The following is a 23,192-nucleotide window of genomic DNA, read 5'->3' as shown; positions in this document are numbered from 1 at the left end:
ACTATCTTGAGATCAGAGGTCAAGGGACCCCTTTGAAAATGGCCGTGCCAGTTTTTCCTCGCCACAATTTAGCGAAAGTTTGGAGCGTTATTTAACCTCCTTCATGACAAGCTAGTATGACATGGTTGGTACTAGGTTTTCTACTTTCATATGATGCCAGTATCTTAACTCTAGCTTTGAAACGGAACCCGCTACAACCTGAAAAATCACAAGTTGCCTTAATGTGTTTAAATAATTTGCGTTGACGAGTTATCGCGTTGACTTTGACGGCCCTAGTTTCTGTCTTTCGCTTCATCGTGTTATACACTTGCGATGATGTCATTACGTTACGTTATGTGCGGAACGTAATGAAACCATCAAAACACTTTTGCACTCGAGCTGCTCATAAAAATGAGCACATCTCAAAAACTAAACTAATACTACTTTTTTGTCTGTTGGGCTGCAGTTTGCCATGTTATAATTTTTAGCACATTTGTTATGATAAATGTAGTACCTGTGAGGGTTTCTGGACAATATTTGTAATCATTTATATATCTACTGTATCTACTATAACTAAAAAAAAAGTGCATAGTTCAAATAACTTATGGAGTGATACAATTTCAACACTTTTATCAATTATTATTATGGTTTATTGACTCACATAAGAATACATTACTTAAACAGCTGATCGATAGTCCAGTGTTGGTCATGTATGGTTTTCTTTGTTTTCTTTGTTCCTTTTCCCTGATGATGGGCCTTGAGGCTAAACAAAAATTGTGGAAGATTTGTGTATGAATTTGAAATTTGAAATTTATATATGTTTGAAAATATGAGTGTTATTGGTGTAACACAAATGTGATGTTGTATATAGTATGTATGTGATAAGTTAATGTACATGATTTCGGACCCCAGGAAGACTAGCTGGTGCCATTGGTATCAGCTAATGGGGATCCTTTTTAAATAAATAAATAAAAAATAACCTTTTACTTTAGGTTGTACAGATTTTAGGGATTTGAAGATACTCCAAGAAATGATATCACAATATAGAAAAAATAACCAATGTAGGCACTGGCGGACCATCTCTGTTGCAGAGTTTAAAGGGTTAAGGATTTACATCTTCAGTAGGAACCCCCAGACAAGGTGGGGAAGTCAAAGTATTGGGAGACTGAAGGTCTTTTCGTGGGATTTGTTGACAATAAGAAACACATAGAATATCGTCAGCCTTATCCTTTTAAATCCCGTCGCAGGGAGCTGTAAAAAGACGCTCCAATGTTTTGAATTTCAGCATAGATCCTTTATTCTGTGGGAAAGGTAGCAGGTACACATCTGTTAGCTCTGCCGTGTGTTCTAACTGCCTACCTGTACATGTGTTTGCAGTCAGCTCCCGTTGAAGTGTCTGCTAAGGCATCCAACGAGGCAGAAAGTTCCAGCTCCCACTCTGAGGAAGAGGCTGAACCCGGCCCGGTCGAGCCCAGACAAGCTGCCTCTGATCAGGCTGAGGATCAGCTCGCGGCCCCCAATCCAGCTGCGACCTCCGGCGATGAGCCTAAAGAGGACGACGATGAGCTGAAGGAGGTTAGTGACCCCGAGGCGGAATCCAAACTATGTGATTGTGTAAGATCCTTCCTCCTACACACATAAATAACGTTTACTTTTAATCTATTTTACTTTGAAGTGCTGCCAAGATTTTCACATCTATCAGTTTGTGAAGTTAATTCTTACCCTCCTGTCTAAGGAATTAAACTTTTGATCAGATTTTCCGCCCATCTTCTCTGCTCTCTATGCTGGCATTTTTCTTTTTTCCCAACCTCGTACAGGAGAGGATATCTCTCCATCTTTTCTTATCCATGTTTAAATCGATGTAGAATAAAAACCATAATAGCTAAAGCGTTCATTCTTTCTGCAGCAGAAAGCTCAGGTTCCCATTAGGGCTGTCAATCGATTGAAATATTTAATCGTGACTAATCACATGATTGTCTACAGTTACATCACACACTTTCTTATCTGTTCAAAATGTACCTTAGAGGATTTGTCAAGTATTTTATACTCTTATTAACATGGAAGTGGGCAAATATGCTGTTTTATGCAAATGTATGTATATATTTTAGGGCTGTCAAAGTTAACACGATAATAACGCTTTAACGCAAATTAGTTTTAGTGCCACTAATTTCTTTAACACATTAACGTAATTGAACTTTCAGAGCTTGTAGCGGGCTATTTCCAATAATAAATATATACATACATTTGCATAAAGCAAGCATATTTGTCCACTTCTATGTTGATAAGAGTATTAAATACTTTTTGAACAGATAAAAAAATGTGCGATTAATTTGCGATTAATTATTCTAATCTCCTCACAGGTACTGCATTCAGCATAAAAAACATGCTCAAATCATAACATGGTAAACTGCAGCCCAGCAGGCAACAACAGCCGTCAGTGTGTCAGTGTGCTAACTTGACTATGACTTCGTTTCAGTCACATATCCTGAGGTCAGAGGTCAAGTGACCCCTTTGAAAATCGGATTTTTAAGTGTCTAATGAAAGTTGTTTTAATGTGTTAAAGGCATTAAATCAAATTTGCGTTAACGCGTTATTACATTAACTTTGACAGCCCTACTTTGTAACCTCTCTGAATTTCTGGTGTCCACTCTTTTAATTTGTCCTACATTCGAGCCACCAAGCAGCTTCCTGTACCGTATATTTTCCGTCCTGCTCCACCAAACTGCTCCAGAAATGAGCAGAAATGTTTTAACCACAACTCATAAAAACTGGAGTATTTGTTGATTGCTGGCACTGCAGAGCCTCCGTTCCCCTCAGCTCTCCCCTCTGCACATCTGAAACTTATTTTGCAGAGGGATTGTGACTGGCTGAGGTGCATTGTTTGTGCTGTTTAGCTTCCAGTAGGAAACAGTGTGAGCAGTTTCTTCTTTGCTGAGTCATCAAGTTATTTTTTTAAGAATATTCTGGCATGTGGAGGTTTGGGATTAAGTGTCACCATACCTGTTGTTGGCAGGAAAGAAAAAGTTAAGATTGCTGTTGATTAGTGTGAACAATAAACCACTTGTTTTTTTTTACAAGATGGTGAACCCCGACAAGCTGCTGTGGATATGAGTGATCCATGACTTGCCTCAAACTGCATGTGATTATCATAAAGTGGGCATGTCTGTAAAGGGGAGACTCGTGGGTACCCATAGAACCCATTTACATTCACATATCTTGAGGTCAGAGGTCAAGGGACCCCCTTGAAAATGGCCATGACAGTTTTTCCTCGCCAAGATTTAGCGTAAGTTTGGAGCGTTATTTAGCCTCCTTCGTGACAAGCTAGTATGACATAGTTGGTAACAATGGATTCCTTAAGTGTTCCAGTTTAATATGATGCCAGTATCTTCACTCAAGCTTTAAAACTGAGTCGGCTACAATCTAAAAATCGCAAATTGCGTTAAAGAAATTAGTGGAGAAGGAATTTGCGTTCACACGTTATCGTATTAACTTTGACAGCCCCAGCCTAAACGCTGGCTTGTTTAAACCTGTCTCACCGTCCGACTTCTCAATATTGCCGTGTTTCCAAGACTTTGATAAGAAACATTATTATAACTAGGGATGCTAATTTTGAAAAAAATAATTAACCGATAACCGACCCTCGTTAACCGATTATTAACCGACAAGATTAGTGCGTCTCATGTAGAGGTGCGCCAGCTGCAGTGTAGGAGCACAACTGACAATTGAGTCCTCAGTTCACCCGTCCGGGTGCGTTAGCAGCCACGGTGCTGCACGTAGTGTTGCCGACATGCAGCCACTCTCCCAGTAGAAGTCCGCCACCACCACCGCATCGTTTAGTTTAGCAGGTTGTCAGCTGTGTGTCTGCCCGGCTTCACGACACTCTGTCGCCCAGCGTAACTTCAGCGAGTTTTCGACAGGCCGTGTGTGTGTGTGTGGTGGTGGTGAGTGTGGGGTTGTCGGTGGCGTTTTAGCTGTGAACGTAGGTGTAGCAGACAGTGTGTGTACAGTTCATTTGTCTGTGAGTAGATACTACGAGGCTACAACTCCTCTGCTCAAGACCCAAGCCAACTTCCTGTATCTGTAACTCCGACTCAGACTCTCTTAAGGTGGACCAGCTTTTCTCCTTAAACTGACGAGCCGCTCCTCTGAGCTTTTTAATTAATTATTAATATTTCTTTTAAACGATAGCATTAATCGTTAAAATTCTTAATGTCGGTTGACGGTTAAACGGTTAATTATTAACATCCCTAATTATAACTGATAGAAATAAAGAGCAAAACTATGAAAATATAAAATTATCCTTTAATCCCTACTGTTAAAAGGAAGAGATAAAAAAAAATGAGAATCTGTGTGGTTTCATATTTAATATTTTTTGTTTATCTGCTCTGTTTTCCTTCGTTAGGTGACAGAAGCAGCCACAGACGAAACCTCTGCATCTGAACAGAAAACCGAGGCCTCAGAAGAAGATGAGGAAGCCAGCGCTGCAAAGGTGCAGTACTGGTTGATATTTATATGTTTGTTCATATTTAGATAGATCCTGTGTATCCTTTTTGGTCCTCTGGTGAATTATATAAGATTTAGTACTGTCGAAGTTAATGCAGATTTGTTTTAACGCCACTAATTTCATTAACGCAACTTGTGATTTTTAGGTTGCAGCGGACTCTGCAATCTACGATACAACTTTATTGTCAGTTTGCACTGAAATTCATTTTACATTCATAGGCAGCTCAATGTGAGAAAAAGTACACATACAATAGACATACTGTTACCATGAACAAACAGACAAATAAGACACATCAGACAAAAACCAAAAACATCACAACTGACCATACATAACACATTAAAAAATGACCTTCTGTCTTCTTTACATCTACTTAGCTGCACATTAATTATTATTTAGCAACAAGATGGACTGATGAACAAAAGCGTTCTTCAGCCTAATGCGATTAAGTATAGGGACTCTAAATCGCCTCTTGGAGGGCACAAGTTGATTAAAACATGAAAGGGATCACAAGAGATGCTGTTAGCAAGTCTGAGCATGCTCTTGTTGTGAGCTGCTTGAAAGGAGGTTGTCTCAGGTTGGCCAATGATCTTCGCACAAATTTTGATTTGGCTATAAAGTTTAGTTTTAAGTTTCACAGATAGACTACTGAGCCAGGCTGTGCTGCAGTACAACGGGACGCTCTGAATCACTGAACTGAAAAATAGAAAAATAATCTGGCTACTGGCTCCAAAAGATCTGAGTCTGAGAAGAAATTAAATGCGCTGCTGTATCTTCTTACAAGTAAATTCAATGTGAGGGGTCCATGATAGAGTGGAATCTATCATAACTCCCAGGTATTTGTAAGAAGAGACCTGTTTAATTCCCACTTTGTGAATTGTGAAGATATTGGCATTAGATGAAACCAGAAAACCGAAAAAATCCATCAGTACCAACCATGTCATACTAGCTTGTTGTGAAGGAGGATAAATAACGCTCCAAACTTGCTGTCCACTTTATGATAATCACATGCAGTTTGGGGCAAGTCATAGTCAAGTCAGCACACTGACACACTGACAGCTGTTGTTGCCTGTTGGGCTGCAGTTTGCCATGTTATGATTTGAGAATATTGTTTTATGCTAAATGCAGTACCTGTGAGGGTTTCTGGACAATATCTGTCATTGTTTTGTGTTGTTAATTGATTTCCAATAATAAATACATTAGCGCTGTCAATCGATTAGAATAATTAATTGCGTGATTGTCCATAGTTAATCGTGATTAATTGCAAATTAATCACAATATTTGTCATTGTTTTGTGTTAATTGATTTTCAACAATAAATATATACATATATTTGCATGAAGCAGCATATTTGCTCCTTCCCATGTTGATAAGAGTATTAAAGGGCTCCAGATTAATTTTTTACATTGGTTGCACTGTTGTGCCAAACCTTTTCATTTAGGTGCACCCGAAACTTTTCACAGCGCCTTTTGGCGCTGCAATAATACATTTTCAGTGTTTTGTCAGTTCCCATAGGACAACACCAGGGACGTCACAATACTAGAAATTTAGTAGTCAATACCAATAACAGTAAAATTCCACGATTCTTCATACCAATTCGATACCACGGTAAAAAACAAAAGTAAAACAATAAATCCCGTGTACTTCAACATCCACTCCTTTATTACCGTTTGCAGGTCATAATTCCTGTTCTATTATCTATCGTCTTCAATCAACTGTATTTATTCAAGTTTCTCGCCAAAAACTAGATTTTATGCGATTACATGTGAACACATCATGATATCATTATTATTTACCTTAGTCCGATACTCATCTTTACTGAATAGAGCCTGGACGCATCATAGTGTGAATCAATGGCATCTCCCATTAAGCTCTCCTCCTGATGATTTCAGCATGCATGGATTTATTGTTCACTATGTAGCATTATCAATAGTGAGTTTACTGCGTACTGTCAGGTATCCATATGTTTACATATTACCTTGGTGTTAGAGAAGCGTAATGTAATGTGCACGATATTGAATGTGTGGCCGAGTGACAGAGAGAGATGCGCTCAGAGCAGATCAGCTGTTTGAGGATCATCGGAGCAGAGAAGTTGTCTCATGTTATAATGTACAGTCTCTCACAGTGACTCAAAAGCATCCAATGTGTGTCGTGAATAGAAAGCAAGAGAGAAAATGAAGCCTGTACTGAAGAAAGAAACTCTTCCTGTCTGGTGTTGGAGACTGTTTGTTGACCTGTTGATTCCTCTTTCAGAAGCCCAGCCCAGCCGAACCCACCACAGCAGACCTGACGGCTCAGGAGACCAATGACCAGCAGACGGAGAGCGAAGCCCCGTCCCCTGCAGGTACGAACAACCAATGAGCCGTTTGATAGCCAGGTTGTTCTTTACATGTTACGTATGGCATCCGTACTCGTTCTCACCGCACTGACAAGAGTCACAAGCTGTTGTGAAGAAACTGCTCAGAGGTCTTTTTCTTCTTACAGCCACTGCAGCGGATTTTAAAGCTGCCAAAGAAAAACCACACGATAGTTTTACATTTATTATGAAAATCTAAACAGGAAGGATGCTTGTCAATCACACAGTATCAGGTGTCCTGGTTTATTTCTAGAGTTATAATAACGTATTTTAAAATGCTGTTATACATACATAAAGCTCATTGTAAGGTTGTGGATTTAAGAAAAATAAATACGACTTTTAGTTTTTTTTAAAGTAAATGTTTTAGGGCTGCAACTAACAACTAGTTTCATAATCAAATTAATCAATAAATCCTTTGGTCTGTAAATGTGCTTTATGTCTGTAAATCAGTTCGTAAAACTTGTTTTGTCCAACCAAACCGTAAAATATTTATTTAAACATTATATGTGTCAGACCGGCACATACGGGTACTTTGCAAAAAGTACCCGTATCCTTTTGGGGGTAAGAAAATCCCGTAGACTTCGATGCAATTTGACGTATGTTTGGAATGTAATTCTGGCAAATCCGTATGCATTCATCTCTTGTTATACAAATGATTGTTTTATACACATGTTTAATAATTATTTAGCGATCTTATCTGAGCCTGAGCATTTGCGATTCCTTAATAAATGAAGGAAGGAACAACAGCAATTTTTGTGTTTTCGTGACAAAAGGTATTTTGGAGACCTCATCAGGGATTCCTCCTGGTGAAAGATCTTGTAGTGTGTGACCTCCTGTCGCCGGTCTGTCACGTAGTGTGAAAACCACAACGACTTAAAGACTCCTGATTACAAGACAGCAGGTTGTGTAGTGTGAACAGTACAGAGATCTGACGGCTTTGAAAGTTGTGTTGCGTGAACTTGTCTTAATCGTCCGTTTTGGTCTCCGTCAACTAAGATTTCTTTAGTCGGTTAGTCATTTTTTATGCATTTTTCTTGCTGAATGACTTAAGAAACGTAAGAGCACGTCTCTGGTAAACACAAGATTTAAAGGGGAGTTTAAATCTATATTTTCTTTGTGGAGAAACTCAGTTTTACAGATCTGTCGATTAAACCATCTAATCAATTAGCCAACAAAACTGTATGTGTTAGCCCTGGTGTGTATGATTATGGCCTGTATTTTAATTAATTTTTAGTTTATAGAGCAGCTGCTTTCAACCGTATGTCTTTGCTCTCTTTGTCATGAGATGGACTCTTAAAACTGAGAAGAAACCCTTTTTTTTCAAATTAAAGATTTTATTTTCATCTTAAAAGAACAGGACAAATAGTGGCATTGTTACAACTTTCTTTGACTGACCACATTGTGTCCCAAAGAAAACCTTAAACGGTCTGTTCACCAAAACCATAAAAACAAAATTTCAACAGCGACGTATTTTCACAGAAACCGTCTCCTTGTTAATCTGAATAATTCACAGAACTCACTGTGAACATGTTTTTATTGGACGTACTTTACACTGAAAGTGGTCTCAATGAAAACTGTTGACGGTGTGTACACAAGTGAGAATTTTGTTTTCTAATTTGGATGAACAGACCTTTTTAAAAGTTATCCATCAATCTTGAAATGCAGCTCTAAAAGTTTTAAACTCTACTACACTTTATTCAGGAGGAAAAAGAAACTTACTGTATTTCCTTTTTATTGGCAGCACTTTGTCTCTTGCTGTTTAAATGCAGAACTTCTGGATCATTTAATTTTATTTGGGGAGAAGAAAAAAAAGGGAACAGAGAAGAAATCTAAGACATAAAGTTGAAGATTTGATGCACTTGGTCTCAACGCCAACACTTGTAAAGAGTTTTCAAGGATTGCTGCCAAAGCTGAGAGAAACCGCTCCGTCAGCTCAGTTCAGATGAGTTTCCCACAACGTCCCTCACTTGTTTAACCACTCAAAAGGTTTCGTTCAGCTTGTCAGAGCTTGTTAAGCAAACTGGAGCGATGACTAGTCTGAGAAATTACAGTCGTCTGGAACACAGTCACCAAAGTGGTTGAAATTAATTCACGACTTAAGGGCAGAAACTAAAGTTGAATAGACGTTTTTCTTCTCAGCAGACATTTTGACTAATAACATTACTAATTGCTGGACCAGAGCCACCGTTAAATTAGTTCCACCTGTGCTGATGTTGGCATGACAAGTTCAAATGTCTGCTGTGGAAAAGGCTTCTGGATTTGAGAACAATAAGGAAATGAGTGCTCTGATGTTATCAAGACTGAGGTTAGCAAGATTTATTCAGAAAGAGACAAACTCGGGCAGTTTGGATGAAGTTTAAATAGCTTTTTATGAGCCATGCTCCACCACCATGACATTGACATCCGTGGTATTTAGTAGAGATGCACCGATCCGACTTTTTCAGTCCTGATACCGATGGCGTTACCTGGGCTTTGAGTACCGGCAGATACCAGTGTTTAATTAATACGCTTGTATGCCTCACTGTGGAGAAGTGACTGGGATAAGACTACATCAGGCTTGACTTAAACATTGCTTTCTTTATTTTGTAAAACAAAATGTTACAAATAAATAGATGGATATAAATTTAGTGAATTGTTGTTTATCATTGTATATAATAATTGTATATACTATTGTTAGAATCCCCGAGCGGTCCTGGAGGAAATGAGGCTCAGTCCACAACTGGATGGTATTTCAGCATAGAAGCATTTATTTTTCGTTTCATACCCGTCACACATGTTGCCTCCACCGTAGTATTCCCCCAAATGGACCCAAACTCATGGTTTTTTATACTCCCCTCAATTGGCCCATACCATTTTCCCACACACAACACCACACCAATATACAAAAACATCCACATTTATGTACATAAAGCCATCCCCCACATATAAATCCTTTTAACAAATACATACACCCCCAACTATCCTCAATAAACATCCATAAACACTACCCCTTCACAAATACACACAAAACAGTCCCACCAAACTCCCCTCCACCCATTTCCCACTGGTTTCGCCCTCCCGGAACTATTAATAGGGCGCGAGTCCCCGGGGATCTCTTTCACCCGCGCACCTAGGGAAACGGAAACTGGCAGAAGTAAGTTTGGCATGTTATTGACTGTTTTTAATTAATTAATACCTCCGTGTGTTCATTAAGTATATTCAATAATCCATATGTATAGTAATTATAGTTACACATACTATATTACTCCCGTAACGGCGAGCCGTCGTTACATTTCCTCCCCTCCTCTCCAAAGAGTACAATACCTCAATTTTCATGTACTCTGGAGAGACAGTCTGCTACCAGGTTGGCCTTTCCTGCCCGGTACTGGACTGTGAAGTCGTAGGGTTGCAGGGACAGGTACCACCCTGTGATACGTGTATTCGAGTCCTTCATCCGGTTCAGCCACTGCAGAGCCCGATGATCCGTCTCAAGGCAGAAGTGACGTCCCAGCAAGTAGTACCTCAGTGAATCAACGGCCCACTTCATGGCTAGACACTGCTTCTCCACTGTGGAGTACCTTGTCTCCCGGTCCAGGAGTTTGCGGCTCAGGAACAATACAGGACGCCTCTCCCCCTCAGCCTCCTGTAGCAGCACTGCTCCAAGGCCGACACCAGAAGCATCCGTCTGCAGTGTGAATGGCTGAGAGAAGTCAGGAGTGTGTAGAACAGACTCCCTTGTGATGGCACTCTTGAGATCCTTGAAGACCCTGTCACACTCTTCATTCCATCTCACTCTGTTTGGGGCTGAGGCCTTGGTGAGGTCAGTAAGGACAGCTGCCCTCTCAGAAAGGTGGGGGATGAACTTGCTGTACCAACCCACCAGCCCCATAAAGGCACGCACCTTCTTCTTGGTGGTGGGCACCGGATACGAGTGGATGGCATCCACCTTCCCCACTCGAGGCTTGACCACCCCTTGTCCAACGACATGGCCCAGGTACTCCACCTGTTCCTGTGCAAAAGCACATTTGTTTGGATTGATGGTTAGCCCGGCTGTCTTGATCAGGTGGAGGACCCGTTGCAGGTGAGCCATATGTTCCTCCCATGTCTGGCTGAAGATGACAACATCATCCAAGTAGGCGGCTGCAAACTGTGGCACCTCCCTCAACACTTGGTCCATGAGTCGTTGGAAAGTTGCTGGCGCCCCATGGAGACCAAACGGCATCACCCTGAACTGAAACATGCCATAGGGCGTCTTGAATGCTGTCAGCTCCCTGGACTCAGGTACCAGGGCCAGCTGCCAGTACCCCTTACTCAGGTCAAGCGTGGTGATGAACGTGGACCTCCCAACTCTTTCCAGCAACTCATCGATGCGGGGCATTGGGTAGGTTTCAAACTTTGAGACTGCATTGAGGTACCTGAAGTCAATACAGAACCTCAGTGAGCCATCTTTTTTAGGTACCAACACAACAGGACTGCACCACTCACTGGTTGATGTCTCAATTATTCCCAGCTGCAACATCAGTTCAATCTCCTTCTTGAACTCTGGTACCAAACGTTCAGGGATCCTATATCTCTTCCGGCGGGGAGCAGCCTCTCCCTTCAGATGGACCTTGTGCTGGACCAGAGTTGTGAAGCCAGGTTTTTCTTGGAAAAGCTCTGGATCCAGCAAGGCTTTTATCTCCCTCAAACTCTTCCCTGGCTGTAGCCAAAACCTTTTCCCTCCTTCTCTGAGCTCTGGACTTCAGCTGCTTGACTGGACCTGCCTCCAACTCAACCTGGTAAAATGGTAACTCCTCAAGTGTATTTCTTGCCTTCTGTGCTCTAGTTGTGACCACGTTACATGCTTTAACTGCCGGTTGGAGCTGTAACTGCTGCTCAACCTCCTGAACTGGTGCCTCAACAGTGCCCTCTACATGTCCCCTCACTGGTAACTTGCTTCTTACCTTTTGCCTGCTCAATCAAATCTAACAGTGTGGGGACATCCTGGCCAAGGATAACAGGATATGGTAGTCTGGGCACTAACGCTACTGGCAGGAGGTAAGTCTGGCCACCAACCGTAAGATAAACCTCAGCTGTGGGGTACTTTTTCTCATCACCATGTACACAACTAATATTGGCAGTGGTCTCACTCCACAGTTCTCTAGGAACTATGCTGGACAGCACAACAGACTGAAAACTGCCAGAGTCCAAGAGGGCCTTCTCACACTGACCATTCACTAACACCGGTGTTGTGAGCGCTTCTGCCTGCACAGAGACTGGGTTAGCGGGTCTGGGTACTGTACACAAAAGGGAAGGCTTACTCTGTCTGGTTGCGGGGCATGTATACTGAGTGTGACCTAAGGCATTACACTGATAGCAGCGGATGTCCTGCTTAGAGCTGGAAAAGGGCTTGTTACTGTTAGGTTTACTGGGAGGGAACTGCCTAGCATTGTTCTGAGGCCTAAACTGAGTTTGACCACCCCTTTCACCCCCATTGGACTTACTGCGCCCGGTGAAGTAGCTGTCCCGGCCGAAGGTGGTTCTTCTGCTCCCAGTTCTGGCTGACAGGAAAACCTCTGCAAACCGGGCGGCATCTTCTGCAGACTTTGGGTCCCGTTCACGGATCCAGACCTCCAACTCCGGGTCCACCATCCTCAAAAACTGCTCCAGAATCATCAGCTCGGCCATGTCTTTCACCGTAGAGCTCTGTGGTTTGATCCATTTGTTAAACATGTCCTTCAGTCGAACATATAGTTCACGTGGGGTCTCTCCTTGATCAATGTTCAGTGCACGAAACCGCCTTCTATAGGTGTCGGCTGTGATCTCATATTTAGCTAGAATAGCCTCTTTAACCTTTTCATACTCTTCAGAGTCTGTGATGTCCATGAGAACATAGGCACTACGTGCCTTACCTGTGAGCAGAGGAACAAGATGAATGGCCCACTCCTCTTTCGGCCAAGGGCAGACAGTGGCCATCCTTTCAAACGTTGTCAGAAAGTGTTCGATGTCATCCTCCGGAGTGAGTGGTATCAACTTGGGGTCTCTATGCATGTGTCGCACCCTCTGTGGTGGTGGCGACCACTCCCGCTGACTGGATTGGCCGGCCATCACCTCCGGTTCTTCCCCGTCTGCACCATCAACACTTTCATAGCGCTCCCCTCTGCTGTCATATTCTTCTCTCATCTCTGTCACCTGTGTTTGAATCTGTTGGAACTGGTGTTGCATGCTCCTCCATCTCTGCTCTTGGCGTATGGACTCTTTTTCCAACTGCTGATCTCTGGATGTTTGGGAGCGGACCAGAGACTTCATCATGCCAGTCAGCTCCTCCAGCTTATCAGGATTTCCACCAGCCGCTGCCCCCTGCTGGTCAGCTGAAGTACCTGCTTCCCCACTGCCTGGCTCCTCCTGAGGATCTTTCTTTGTGCCTCTAGTCATCATGCTCTCCTCAATATGTTGTCCGGCCTTTTCTTCTGACACCACTTGTTAGAATCCCCGAGCGGTCCTGGAGGAAATGAGGCTCAGTCCACAACTGGATGGTATTCAGCATAGAAGCATTTATTTTTCGTTTCATACCCGTCACACATGTTGCCTCCACCGTAGTATTCCCCCAAATGGACCCAAACTCATGGTTTTTATACTCCCCTCAATTGGCCCATACCATTTTCCCACACACAACACCACACCAATATACAAAAACATCCACATTTATGTACATAAAGCCATCCCCCACATATAAATCCTTTTAACAAATACATACACCCCCAACTATCCTTAATAAACATCCATAAACACTACCCCTTCACAATACACACAAAACAGTCCCACCAAACTCCCCTCCACCCACTTCCCACTGGTTTCGCCCTCCCGGAACTATTAATAGGGCGCGAGTCCCCGGGGATCTCTTTCACCCGCGCACCTAGGGAAACGGAAACTGGCAGAAGTAAGTTTGGCATGTTATTGACTGTTTTTAATTAATTAATACCTCCGTGTGTTCATTAAGTATATTCAATAATCCATATGTATAGTAATTATAGTTACACATACTATATTACTCCCGTAACGGCGAGCCGTCGTTACAACTATATATATATATATATATATATATATAGTGATGGCTAGATGACTAGGTCAGAGCATCTCCAGAACTGCAGCTCTTGTGGGATATTCCCGGTCTGCAGTGGTCAGGACCTACCAAAAGTGGTCCAAGGAAGGAAAACCGGTAGTCAGACCCGAGGCTCATTGATGCACGTGGGGAGCAAAGGCTGGCCCGTGTTGTCCGATCCAATAGAAGAGCTACTGGAGCTCAAACTGCTGGAAAAGTTAATGCTGGTTCCGATAGAAAGGTGTCAGAACACACAGTGAGGAGCAGTTTGTTGCGTTTGGGGCTGCGTAGCCGCAGACCGGTCAGGGTGCCAGTGCTGACCCGTGTCCACCGTCAAAAGCGCCTACAATGGACTCTTCAGAATGTCTCTGAATGTCATGTTTGGTAAATAAATTGGGATACTCCTGAAGCACTAATAAAATACATTATATTTAGATTATATAATGACGTAATGGTGTTTTCATCTTTTTTTCCAGACCCTGATTCTGAAAATCCAAATGAGGAAGAGGAGGAAAAGGAGGAGGAGAAATCCAAGGTTCTGGTGGTAATGCCTACCAGAAATATCCAGTCTTTGTTGGGAGAGAATACAAATCTAAACATAAGAATATATACAAAACAATTAGTAATTATAGTAATGTAATAATGAATTGATGTGTGTGCGTTCACTCAGAGGACAGAGGGCAGTGATGTCACATCCCCACTGAAGCCTGAAGACCAGACGGAGACGTCAACAACCCCAGACAAGCCCATCGCTGACACTGGTAACACGTCACACAACTCAACCCCAGTACACCATGCTTTAATCGTACCCAAAACATACAGTATGACAACTTTTTAATACATTTATATTTTTACTAGGGATGCACCAATATCGGGTCCGAAACTGTGCTCATGTACTTGACTTGCAAAACGGCTCCGATACAACGGCACCGATACCACTTTACGGTGGTGCGCCCGACCCCGCTTGGCCGGGATCCCACCCCACGGCGCGCGCCGGCCCTCACTTTCATTGCGCCACAGGGTTTTGCTTGCACCCTCTGACTCGCCGAGTGTTAGACTCCTTGGTCCGTGTTTCAAGACGGGTCGGGTGGGTTGCAGACATCGCCTCAGACCCCTGGCGCCTTTTACGTGGGCCGAGCCCCAATCTGACGGCACGACGCGGTTGGGGCACACTGAGGACAGTCCACCCCGGTCGACAGTCGCACCGGGAGCAGGGGGCCGTCCCCGGCGGGGAGAGAGGGCGCAGCGAGTCCTTTGTCCACGGTGCGGCGAGGTCTGGGCGGGGAGCGCTGTAAAGCTGTGGCCACGAGCCACCTTCGCCCCGAGCCTTTCCAAGCCCACCTAGAGCCGGTCGCGGCGCACCGCCTTGAATGCGGGACTCCCCAGCCTGCCGTGTGTCACTCACCACCCTCCATCCTGCTGTTAACGAGGGTCCTTTGGTCTTTTATCAAATAAAACCTTTTATATCTTAAACCTTCAATGGTTAAACACAGTATTCAAAAATCTCTTAATAATTATGAATAACTCTGAATAATTTTATCTGTAGTTGATCTTGCAGATTTATTACTTATTGGTATAATTTTGTATTTATAGTCATTTATATTTCAAGATAGCTGAAAATGTTTGGTGAACTGGTAAAGAGAGACGTGCATGTGTTTAATTTGAATTTGCACCTGGCTGTGTGTTCTGAAATTTATAAACCCAAGGAGTGTGCCATTTTATTTTTTTTCTTAACTTTGTCTCTAGTGTTCCTGCTTTGATTTGATTTTTATTAAGAATTTAAAAGCACAACAGCTCAAGTATTGTGACACAATATCCCAGAGGATTGCACTTAACACATTACTAAAAACTTGGGCTGTCAAAGTAACTTCATAACAACGCGTTAACGCAGATTTGTTTTAACGCCACTAAATTCTTTAAAGCATTAACGCAACTTGCGATTTTTAGGTTGTAGTGGGCAGAGGAAGAAGGCGTGAAGGAGGTTCAATAACACTACAAACCTGCGCTAAATTTTGGCGCGTAAAAACTGTCATGGCCATTTTCAAAGGGGTCCCTTGACCTCTGACCTCCAGATATGTGACTGTAAATGGGTTCTATGGGTACCCACGAGTCTCCCCTTTACAGACATGTCCACTTTATGATAATCACATGCAGTTTGGGGCAAGTCATAGTCAAGTCAGCACACTGACACACTGACAGCTGTTGTTGCCTGTTGGGCTGCAGTTTGCCATGTGATGATTTGAGCATATTGTTCTATGCTAAATGCAGTACCTGTGAGGGTTTCTGGACAATATCTGTCATTGTTTTGTGTTGTTAATTGATTTCCAATAATAAATATAAACATACATTTGCATAAAGCAGCATTGTTGGAAAGGCTATTGACTGTTGCAACAGCGCCCTCGTGTGGCAGAATGTGAAGCTGCGCTATTGAAGCACATGGAGCTGCGCACTCAGTAATTAAGAAAGAGAGAGTGAGGCAGAGCGAGAAGCACGTTGAACAGAGAGTGTAAAAAGTGGACTTTACTGCATCTGTGGTGTGATTTGTGTGCGTCTCTGATGAAAAGTGAGTAAACGCCGCTATTCCCCACTGAACAGGACTTTGTTTTAGACTTTGGATTTATGTGTTTGGGGCTGTTTTACAGATGCTGAGCTAATCTGTCCATGCTAATGCTGTTAGCTGCTCTTTTCTGGTATACTGTTAGATGTAGATAATGTTGGCATTCTGCTATATATATGTTTAAATGACTTGGAAGTATGTTTGTACTGCAACTTAAAGCAGCAGTCAGTATAATTTCTTCCTTTATATATCTCTACCTGATTTAATGTAGTAATAATAGTAATAAGCCATTTAAGTTGAATATAACTGGTTAATTTAATAATTATAATATGGCATTTTCTTATGTTCTTGTTATAGACCACACACTCAAGATCACACATTGTTCAAATGGAAACCTGTAAGCCTGTGTGAGGAATACTGTGCTGTTATGTTAAAGACTATCCAGTAAAAGGAGGAATCAACCCTATAAAGAGCGTCCTGAGTGTTCTTACAGACACACTAAGGCTACATCGCTACCTGCAACCAACACCTATACAGTCCTCAATGAATACCTATTCAATAAGCCATATTTGCCCACTCCATGTTGATAAGAGTATTAAATACTTGACAAATCTTCCTTTTAAGGTACATTTTGAACAGATAAAAAAATGTGATTAATCGCAATTAATTATGGACAATCATGGGATTAATCGCGATTAAATATTTCAATCGATTGACAGTCCTAGTTTCTGTGCCAACTTTTAATCTGAAAAGTAACTAGAAACTCCAGCTGTCAGATAAATGCAGCGGAGTAAAAAAAGCACAATATTTCCCTCAAATCTTTTGGAAGTATAAAGTAGCGTGCGATGGAAATACTTCAGTAAAGTACATCAAATTTGTACTTAAGTATAGTACTTCACTAATACTCAGCATTGAGATCTCATGTATTCAAGAGAAGTGAAGTATATAGTCTGACTCTACCTGTGGCCTCCACCTCCTTTTCTGTGTCGATCTCTGCTGGTCTTTCATCAGACTGCACCTCCTCTTTCTCTTGTCCGCCCCCCTTTTTCCACTTTTTCTTCTTCTATTTCTCGATTAATCGAGATTAATCGCGATTAACTATGGACAAAAACTAAAGTTTTTTTTTTTTTACAATTTAAGATAAGTGTAGCTGCAATTTCCTCCCCACAGACAGATTCATATTATTATTCCAGGTATTTTACATTAGTTTTAGATTCAATATTATTTCCTGCACACTGTACCTTAATTGTTTCACTTTTCTTAAGCTTGTGTTTAGAGCCAAATAAATGGACTCTCTTTCCCAGATGTAAAGACAGTTTGTTGTCAATCAACCAGTCTCATCTTACCAGAGACGGTTCTCTACTACGAGAGTTTCCTGTGTTACTCCTGGTGTCTGCTGTCCCAAGTCTCTTTCTTGGCATTGATACATGCTGCATGTTTTCAAAAACACAGAAAAACAAAATTCTTTTGTAACCTTCTGTTGTAGGAAAGATGACGGTGGTTGCGGCGGCAGAAGACCCAGAAGTCTCCATCATCCTCAACATCGAAGCCGAAGACAGCAAAGCAACCGAGCAAGGACCAGCCAACCGCTTCCTGAAGAGGCTGCAGAGTCCTGCGAAGATGCCGAAACTCCCAAGAAGAAGAAGAAAAAGAAGAGCAATACATCAAGCACAGATTCATCCACCTTAGATACATCCAGCGATACTTCTCTTTCCACCAAGTCTGGCAAAAAGAAAAAGAGAGACAAAAAGAGAGGCGGAGGAGGTGCCAGAGGAAGAGGAGGAACAGAAGGAAGAGGAGGAGAAGCAGGAAGAGGAGAAGCAGGAAGGACATGTCTCAGGCCACTTCATCAGAGAAGAAGAAGAAGAAGAAGGCTAAGAAAAGGAAAAGGGAGCAAGATGAAGTGGAAGAGAAAGATGAAGACACTCCCGTCGCTCCTTCAGAAAATAAGATTAAAAAGAAAAAGTTAAAAGGTGTGGAAGAGGAGCAAAGCCAGGCAGTGGGAGAGGAGGAGGAGAAAGTGGAGAATCTCGTGAGTCCAGCTGAGACAACAGAGGAGAAAAAAGAAAAAGAAGAAAAAGAGGAAAAAGGCGGGCGGACAAGAGAAAGAGGAGGTGCAGTCTGATGAAAGACCAGCAGGGAGCGACAAAGACACAGAAAAAGGAGGCGGAGGCCACAGGTAGAGTCAGACTAGATACTTCACTTCTCTTAAATACATGAGATCTCAATGCTGATGGGCTTTCACCCTTTAATCATCAGTATTAGTTGAAGTACTATACTTAAGTACAAATTTGACTTACTTTACTTCAGTATTTCCATCTCAAGCTACTTTATACTTCCAAAACATTTGAGGGAAATTTTGTGTTTTTTTATTCCGCCGCATTTATCTGACAGCTGTAGTTCTAGTTACTTTCAAATTAAAAGTTGGCACGGAAACATATATATATATATAGACAGACAGATCAATCAAATTCCCCGCAAATCTTTCTTGCTATTTTGCTAGTGATGAAAAAAAATGGTAAATCATTTTGAAATCATTTAATTTAAAAATGTTTTGTATAAACCAAACAAAGGAGGGCTTACTATTTCTCCACCTGCTACAATGACTGATATATACCCATAAGAATGATCATATTAATCATGTCAGAAATATGAGTTTAAATTATCCATATATAACAAATTGTGAGAAATGTCAAAAGTCAGAATGTCATTTACCTACCCAAATTTCTTATGACGGGAATGTTTCTAATGTTAGTCACATTAGAAAATCAAAATCTGAACCTTTTTTTTTTTTTTTAAAAGAAAAACTTATGAATTATTTTGAATTGTTTTCTTTGACCATTGGAGGAAATAGGCCATTTAATCAGTTCATAATGTGCTTTATCCGTACAGAAGAAAATTTCCATATCATAATCTTGTGACGTATCATAATAATGAAACACTTTAGATTTCAGAACGGCACTAATAAATTCATTACATTAGTTATCATGTAAATTACATTACAATTTGGCAATGCTGACGTGTGTTGTTATAATTGAGTTCAGTGATTTGTACATTTTCCCTTCCTAACTCCTTTAGACGGAAACACCTCTCAGCTCTCCTCGGCCAAAAAGAAACGTCTCAGGAAGAAGTTCAGCCTGAAGAAGAGATTGAGGATGAAGAGAGAGGAGGTGAAGAAGAGAGCGGCAGCATCACTTCAGAACCGACTGCAGAGGAGGGCAAGAAGAAGCTCAACGGCAGAAAGAAGTCAGTACGGTTTTTCTTTGGCATCTTTATGTTTAAAACTTTACAATATGTACGCTGTTACTACTACTGTGTCAGCTGTCGTAAGTGTACATAGTTAGCATTAAGACTTATTGAAATTTGGGATTTGAAAGTTATTTCAGTACTTAAAGAGCGGGTCCATCTACGCAGGGCTCCAGACTAACTTTTTTACAGTGGTTGCACTGGTGCGGCTAACCTTTTCATTTAGGTGCACCCAAAATTTTCCACTGTGCCTTTTGGTGCTGCAATAATACATTTCTTTCAAAGGTCTTTTCTATTGATTGTCAACAATCAATAGAACAGTCACTATACAGGGAAAGTTATCACCCGTTTACAACACATCATCAACCTGACAACAACATACACACAGACAGCCACAAAATACATAACTGATTCTCAATCATGGATACATAAAATTCAAATTGGTAGAAAATACAGGGAGAGTATCCACAAATAAGTCATAAAATAAGAAGAGAAAAAAAAAATAATTAAAAATACTAAAAAAATATATAATAATAATGATGATAATGAATAAATAAATAAACAAATAAAGTAAAAAAAGTAAAAGAAGATACTACTACTGGCTACTCAGAGATTACTGTAGTAAAAATGACAAAAAAAAATGACAATACATTTTAAAGCGTTTTGTCAGTTCCCATAGGCCTACACTAGGATGTCACGATACCAGACATTTAATAGTTGATACCAATACCAATAAAATTCCAAGATTCTCGATACCAATTTGATACCACGGTAAACATCCACTCCTCGTTTGCATACTGGTTTTTGTTAGGAAGTTAAACGGGTCATAATTCCCGCTCTGTTATCTATTTTATATTGCCTGTGAAAACATCTCCGTTAAACAACTGGATTTACTCAAGTTTCTCACCAAAAACTACATTTTACGAGATTACATGTGAACACATCAATGATGACGTTATAATTTACCTTAGCCCAATACTCATTATTACTGAACAGGGCATGAACACACAATAATGGCAACCTCCCGTTAACTAAATTAATCCGGTGCCTCAGGATTAGGTATCTTACCAGGGACCGGGGGAGACATGTGACGGAGCAGTTACCTCCGCCGGGCGCACCGGTCCTGCATCTGCGTTCTTTTCCGTTATTTTTCAAATGGAAACGACCCACTCAGCCGTTATCAAAAAGTAGCGACGTAGGTTACCAACGTAAGCTAATCAATAAAGTTGTGAATAATGTGAACGCTAGCACTAGCGGAGTCAAAGTTAGCTGTGCTAAGTTTGGAAATAGCCGAAAGGGGTTCGTTCAGAATTTTTGAAGTGGGGTTGTATGAATACTCCATGTATTACGCGAGGTAAAATGACTGTTTTTGTGAATGTAGTCTGGTGGCTTTGAAGAGAGCGATTATAAAGGCTTCAGTTCCCCGTCAGAAAGGGCTGTCTGACGGAGAGGTAAAGTGGTTGTAAATGGGAGCAGCAGAAAAATGTATTTTAGCCACTTAAAAAAAGAAATCAATATGAGTTTTTGTACACTATATTTAGACTATTTTCAACCGCTGCCATCCGACAGCCCTTTCCAACGGGAAACTGAAGCCGTTATATCGTCTTCAAAGCCACCAGACCAGAGTCCATTCACAAAAACAGTCATTTTTAACCCTGCAGAACGCAGGATTTGATGGTCTATCGCTGCATTGATCGTTAGGAAACCCAAAATAGTGGACCCGCCAGTTTAAATAATTTCACAAAAATAAGGTAAAAAAACATCCAATAAAACAAAAAAAATCCAGCAAAACAAAAAGCGCAAAAAGTCACAGTAAAGGGTATAATATCTCTCTCATAGTAATGCTCAAATGCTTTTTTCGGTCATGACATTGAAAAAGTAGGAGAAATAATTCAAAATATTTGCAATATGAATAGAAATACTGTGTAATTAGCAAAAGTTAAAGGGGAAATTCAAATTCATAAATATATTTAGGCAATGTATAACAATAATGGAATAATAGTAAACATGCGTAATGCGCATCTTACAAGGATAATATGACATTTATATAACATTTAACATTTTCCAGACAAAACCAGATCGAGGAGGCAGCAGAGGAGACGCCTCGATCAAAACCAGCCAAAAGACCTCACCTGATTCTGCCCAGGAGGGGGACGACGACGACACACCAAAGAAGAAAGAAAAAGATGAGAATGAACACAGAACAAGAAGAAAACTCCTCAAAGGAAAACCAACCGCCAAAGACGAAGAAGGAGAAAAAGAAAAGAAGAGTTGGCGAAGGAGGAGGATGAAAGCGGTGCGGGTGAGCGCCGAGCCTCCTGAAGTCGACTCGTCTCCACTTTCAAAGGAAAGCAAGAAGAAGAAAAAGAACAAGATGAAGACTGGAGGAGGCGAGGAGACGACGCAGAGCTCAACTCCCATCACTGAGAGCCAAGATGGACCTGCAAAGAAAAAGAGTAAGAGACTTTTTCATTGTTTAATACTTATAAAATTAAGTATACTTATAAAATTAAGTATACTTTCATAAGGCTGCAGCTAACTATTACTGTCATTATTATAGCCCCGCGACAACGAAGTCAGGGGTATAAATATAGACGTATAATGTATGCGTTTCCGTCCTTTCGTTCGTTCACTAGTGTCACACTTATCGTTTCTGGAGTAGAACTCAAAAACGATTTAACTTAGTGAAACTTCAAATTTGGTCTTGATGGTTGACAGTGTTGTTTATAGTTGTGCCTTCTGAGGGGGGTTAAGAAGTCCAGGGTGCCCAACATTTTTTATTTTCTCAAAAGGGCAAAACCTTTGGCCCTACTTTAGTAGAGGTCAAGCAGTGAGTGGGGGGTATGTGAGCCATGCTCACTTTTGGCCTTGTTGATCGATTGTTTAGTCAGTAAAAGAAAGAAAAATAGTGAAATCACAATTTCCCAGATTCAAACGTGATCTTCACATTTTTGTTTGTTACAACTAAGAAAGACAGCACTGAACAAGTATATTTTTCTATTTTTATAAATTAAAAGTGACTTGACCTTCTTGGAGATAATTTAACACATAATAACTTGACGATGTGCTGATATGATATTCATGACTGATGTTTGCAGAGAAGAACCGATTAAAGGCGAAACTGGAACCGGCTGCAGACGAACAAACTCCTACAGCTTCTTCTACGGTAAGAACGCACAAACAAACATGACTTTTAATAACAATACTTGCATAAGAGGTTCAGTGTTTCCACAGGATTTTGTGAGACTGTTGAGGGGTAAACTTCAGATCCTCTAAGGACAATTTTTTTTAAGTTTAATGCATCAGTCTGGAGCACTTTGAGAGCAAAATTAAGACGGTAGATCTATGAAGTGTTGGATTATAAATAAGTACATTTAGTAGGGCTGAGACGATACACCTACTATCTCCTAATTAGATATGGATTGCGATTCGATATTGCGATTTGTTAACTTTTTTAACACTAGACTATGGGAAAATGTTAAATCATGCACATC

At 41.1% G+C, this 23,192-nt stretch overlaps 1 protein-coding gene across 2 annotated transcripts in view; it reads left to right on the top strand.

Moving 5' to 3' along the window:
- Nucleotides 1-22,864, top strand: part of LOC119498595 (translation initiation factor IF-2-like) — a 34,573-nt gene extending 11,709 nt beyond the window's left edge. For both annotated transcript variants that reach the window (XM_037787601.1, XM_037787600.1), the window contains exons 6-14: nt 1,357-1,554; nt 4,382-4,468; nt 6,733-6,823; nt 14,372-14,430; nt 14,566-14,656; nt 17,939-18,631; nt 19,531-19,698; nt 21,767-22,154; nt 22,797-22,864. In XM_037787601.1, coding sequence (XP_037643529.1) covers nt 1,357-1,554; nt 4,382-4,468; nt 6,733-6,823; nt 14,372-14,430; nt 14,566-14,656; nt 17,939-18,141 — 729 coding nt within the window. In that variant the 3' untranslated portion in view covers nt 18,142-18,631; nt 19,531-19,698; nt 21,767-22,154; nt 22,797-22,864. The remainder of the gene's footprint in view (nt 1-1,356; nt 1,555-4,381; nt 4,469-6,732; nt 6,824-14,371; nt 14,431-14,565; nt 14,657-17,938; nt 18,632-19,530; nt 19,699-21,766; nt 22,155-22,796) is intronic.
- The last annotated feature ends 328 nt before the right edge of the window (nt 22,865-23,192 follow it).

Source organism: Sebastes umbrosus, chromosome 12 (assembly GCF_015220745.1).
Source record: "Sebastes umbrosus isolate fSebUmb1 chromosome 12, fSebUmb1.pri, whole genome shotgun sequence".
In the NCBI taxonomy this organism is placed as follows: domain Eukaryota; kingdom Metazoa; phylum Chordata; class Actinopteri; order Perciformes; family Sebastidae; genus Sebastes; species Sebastes umbrosus.
This window is presented reverse-complemented; position numbering and strand designations above follow the sequence as displayed.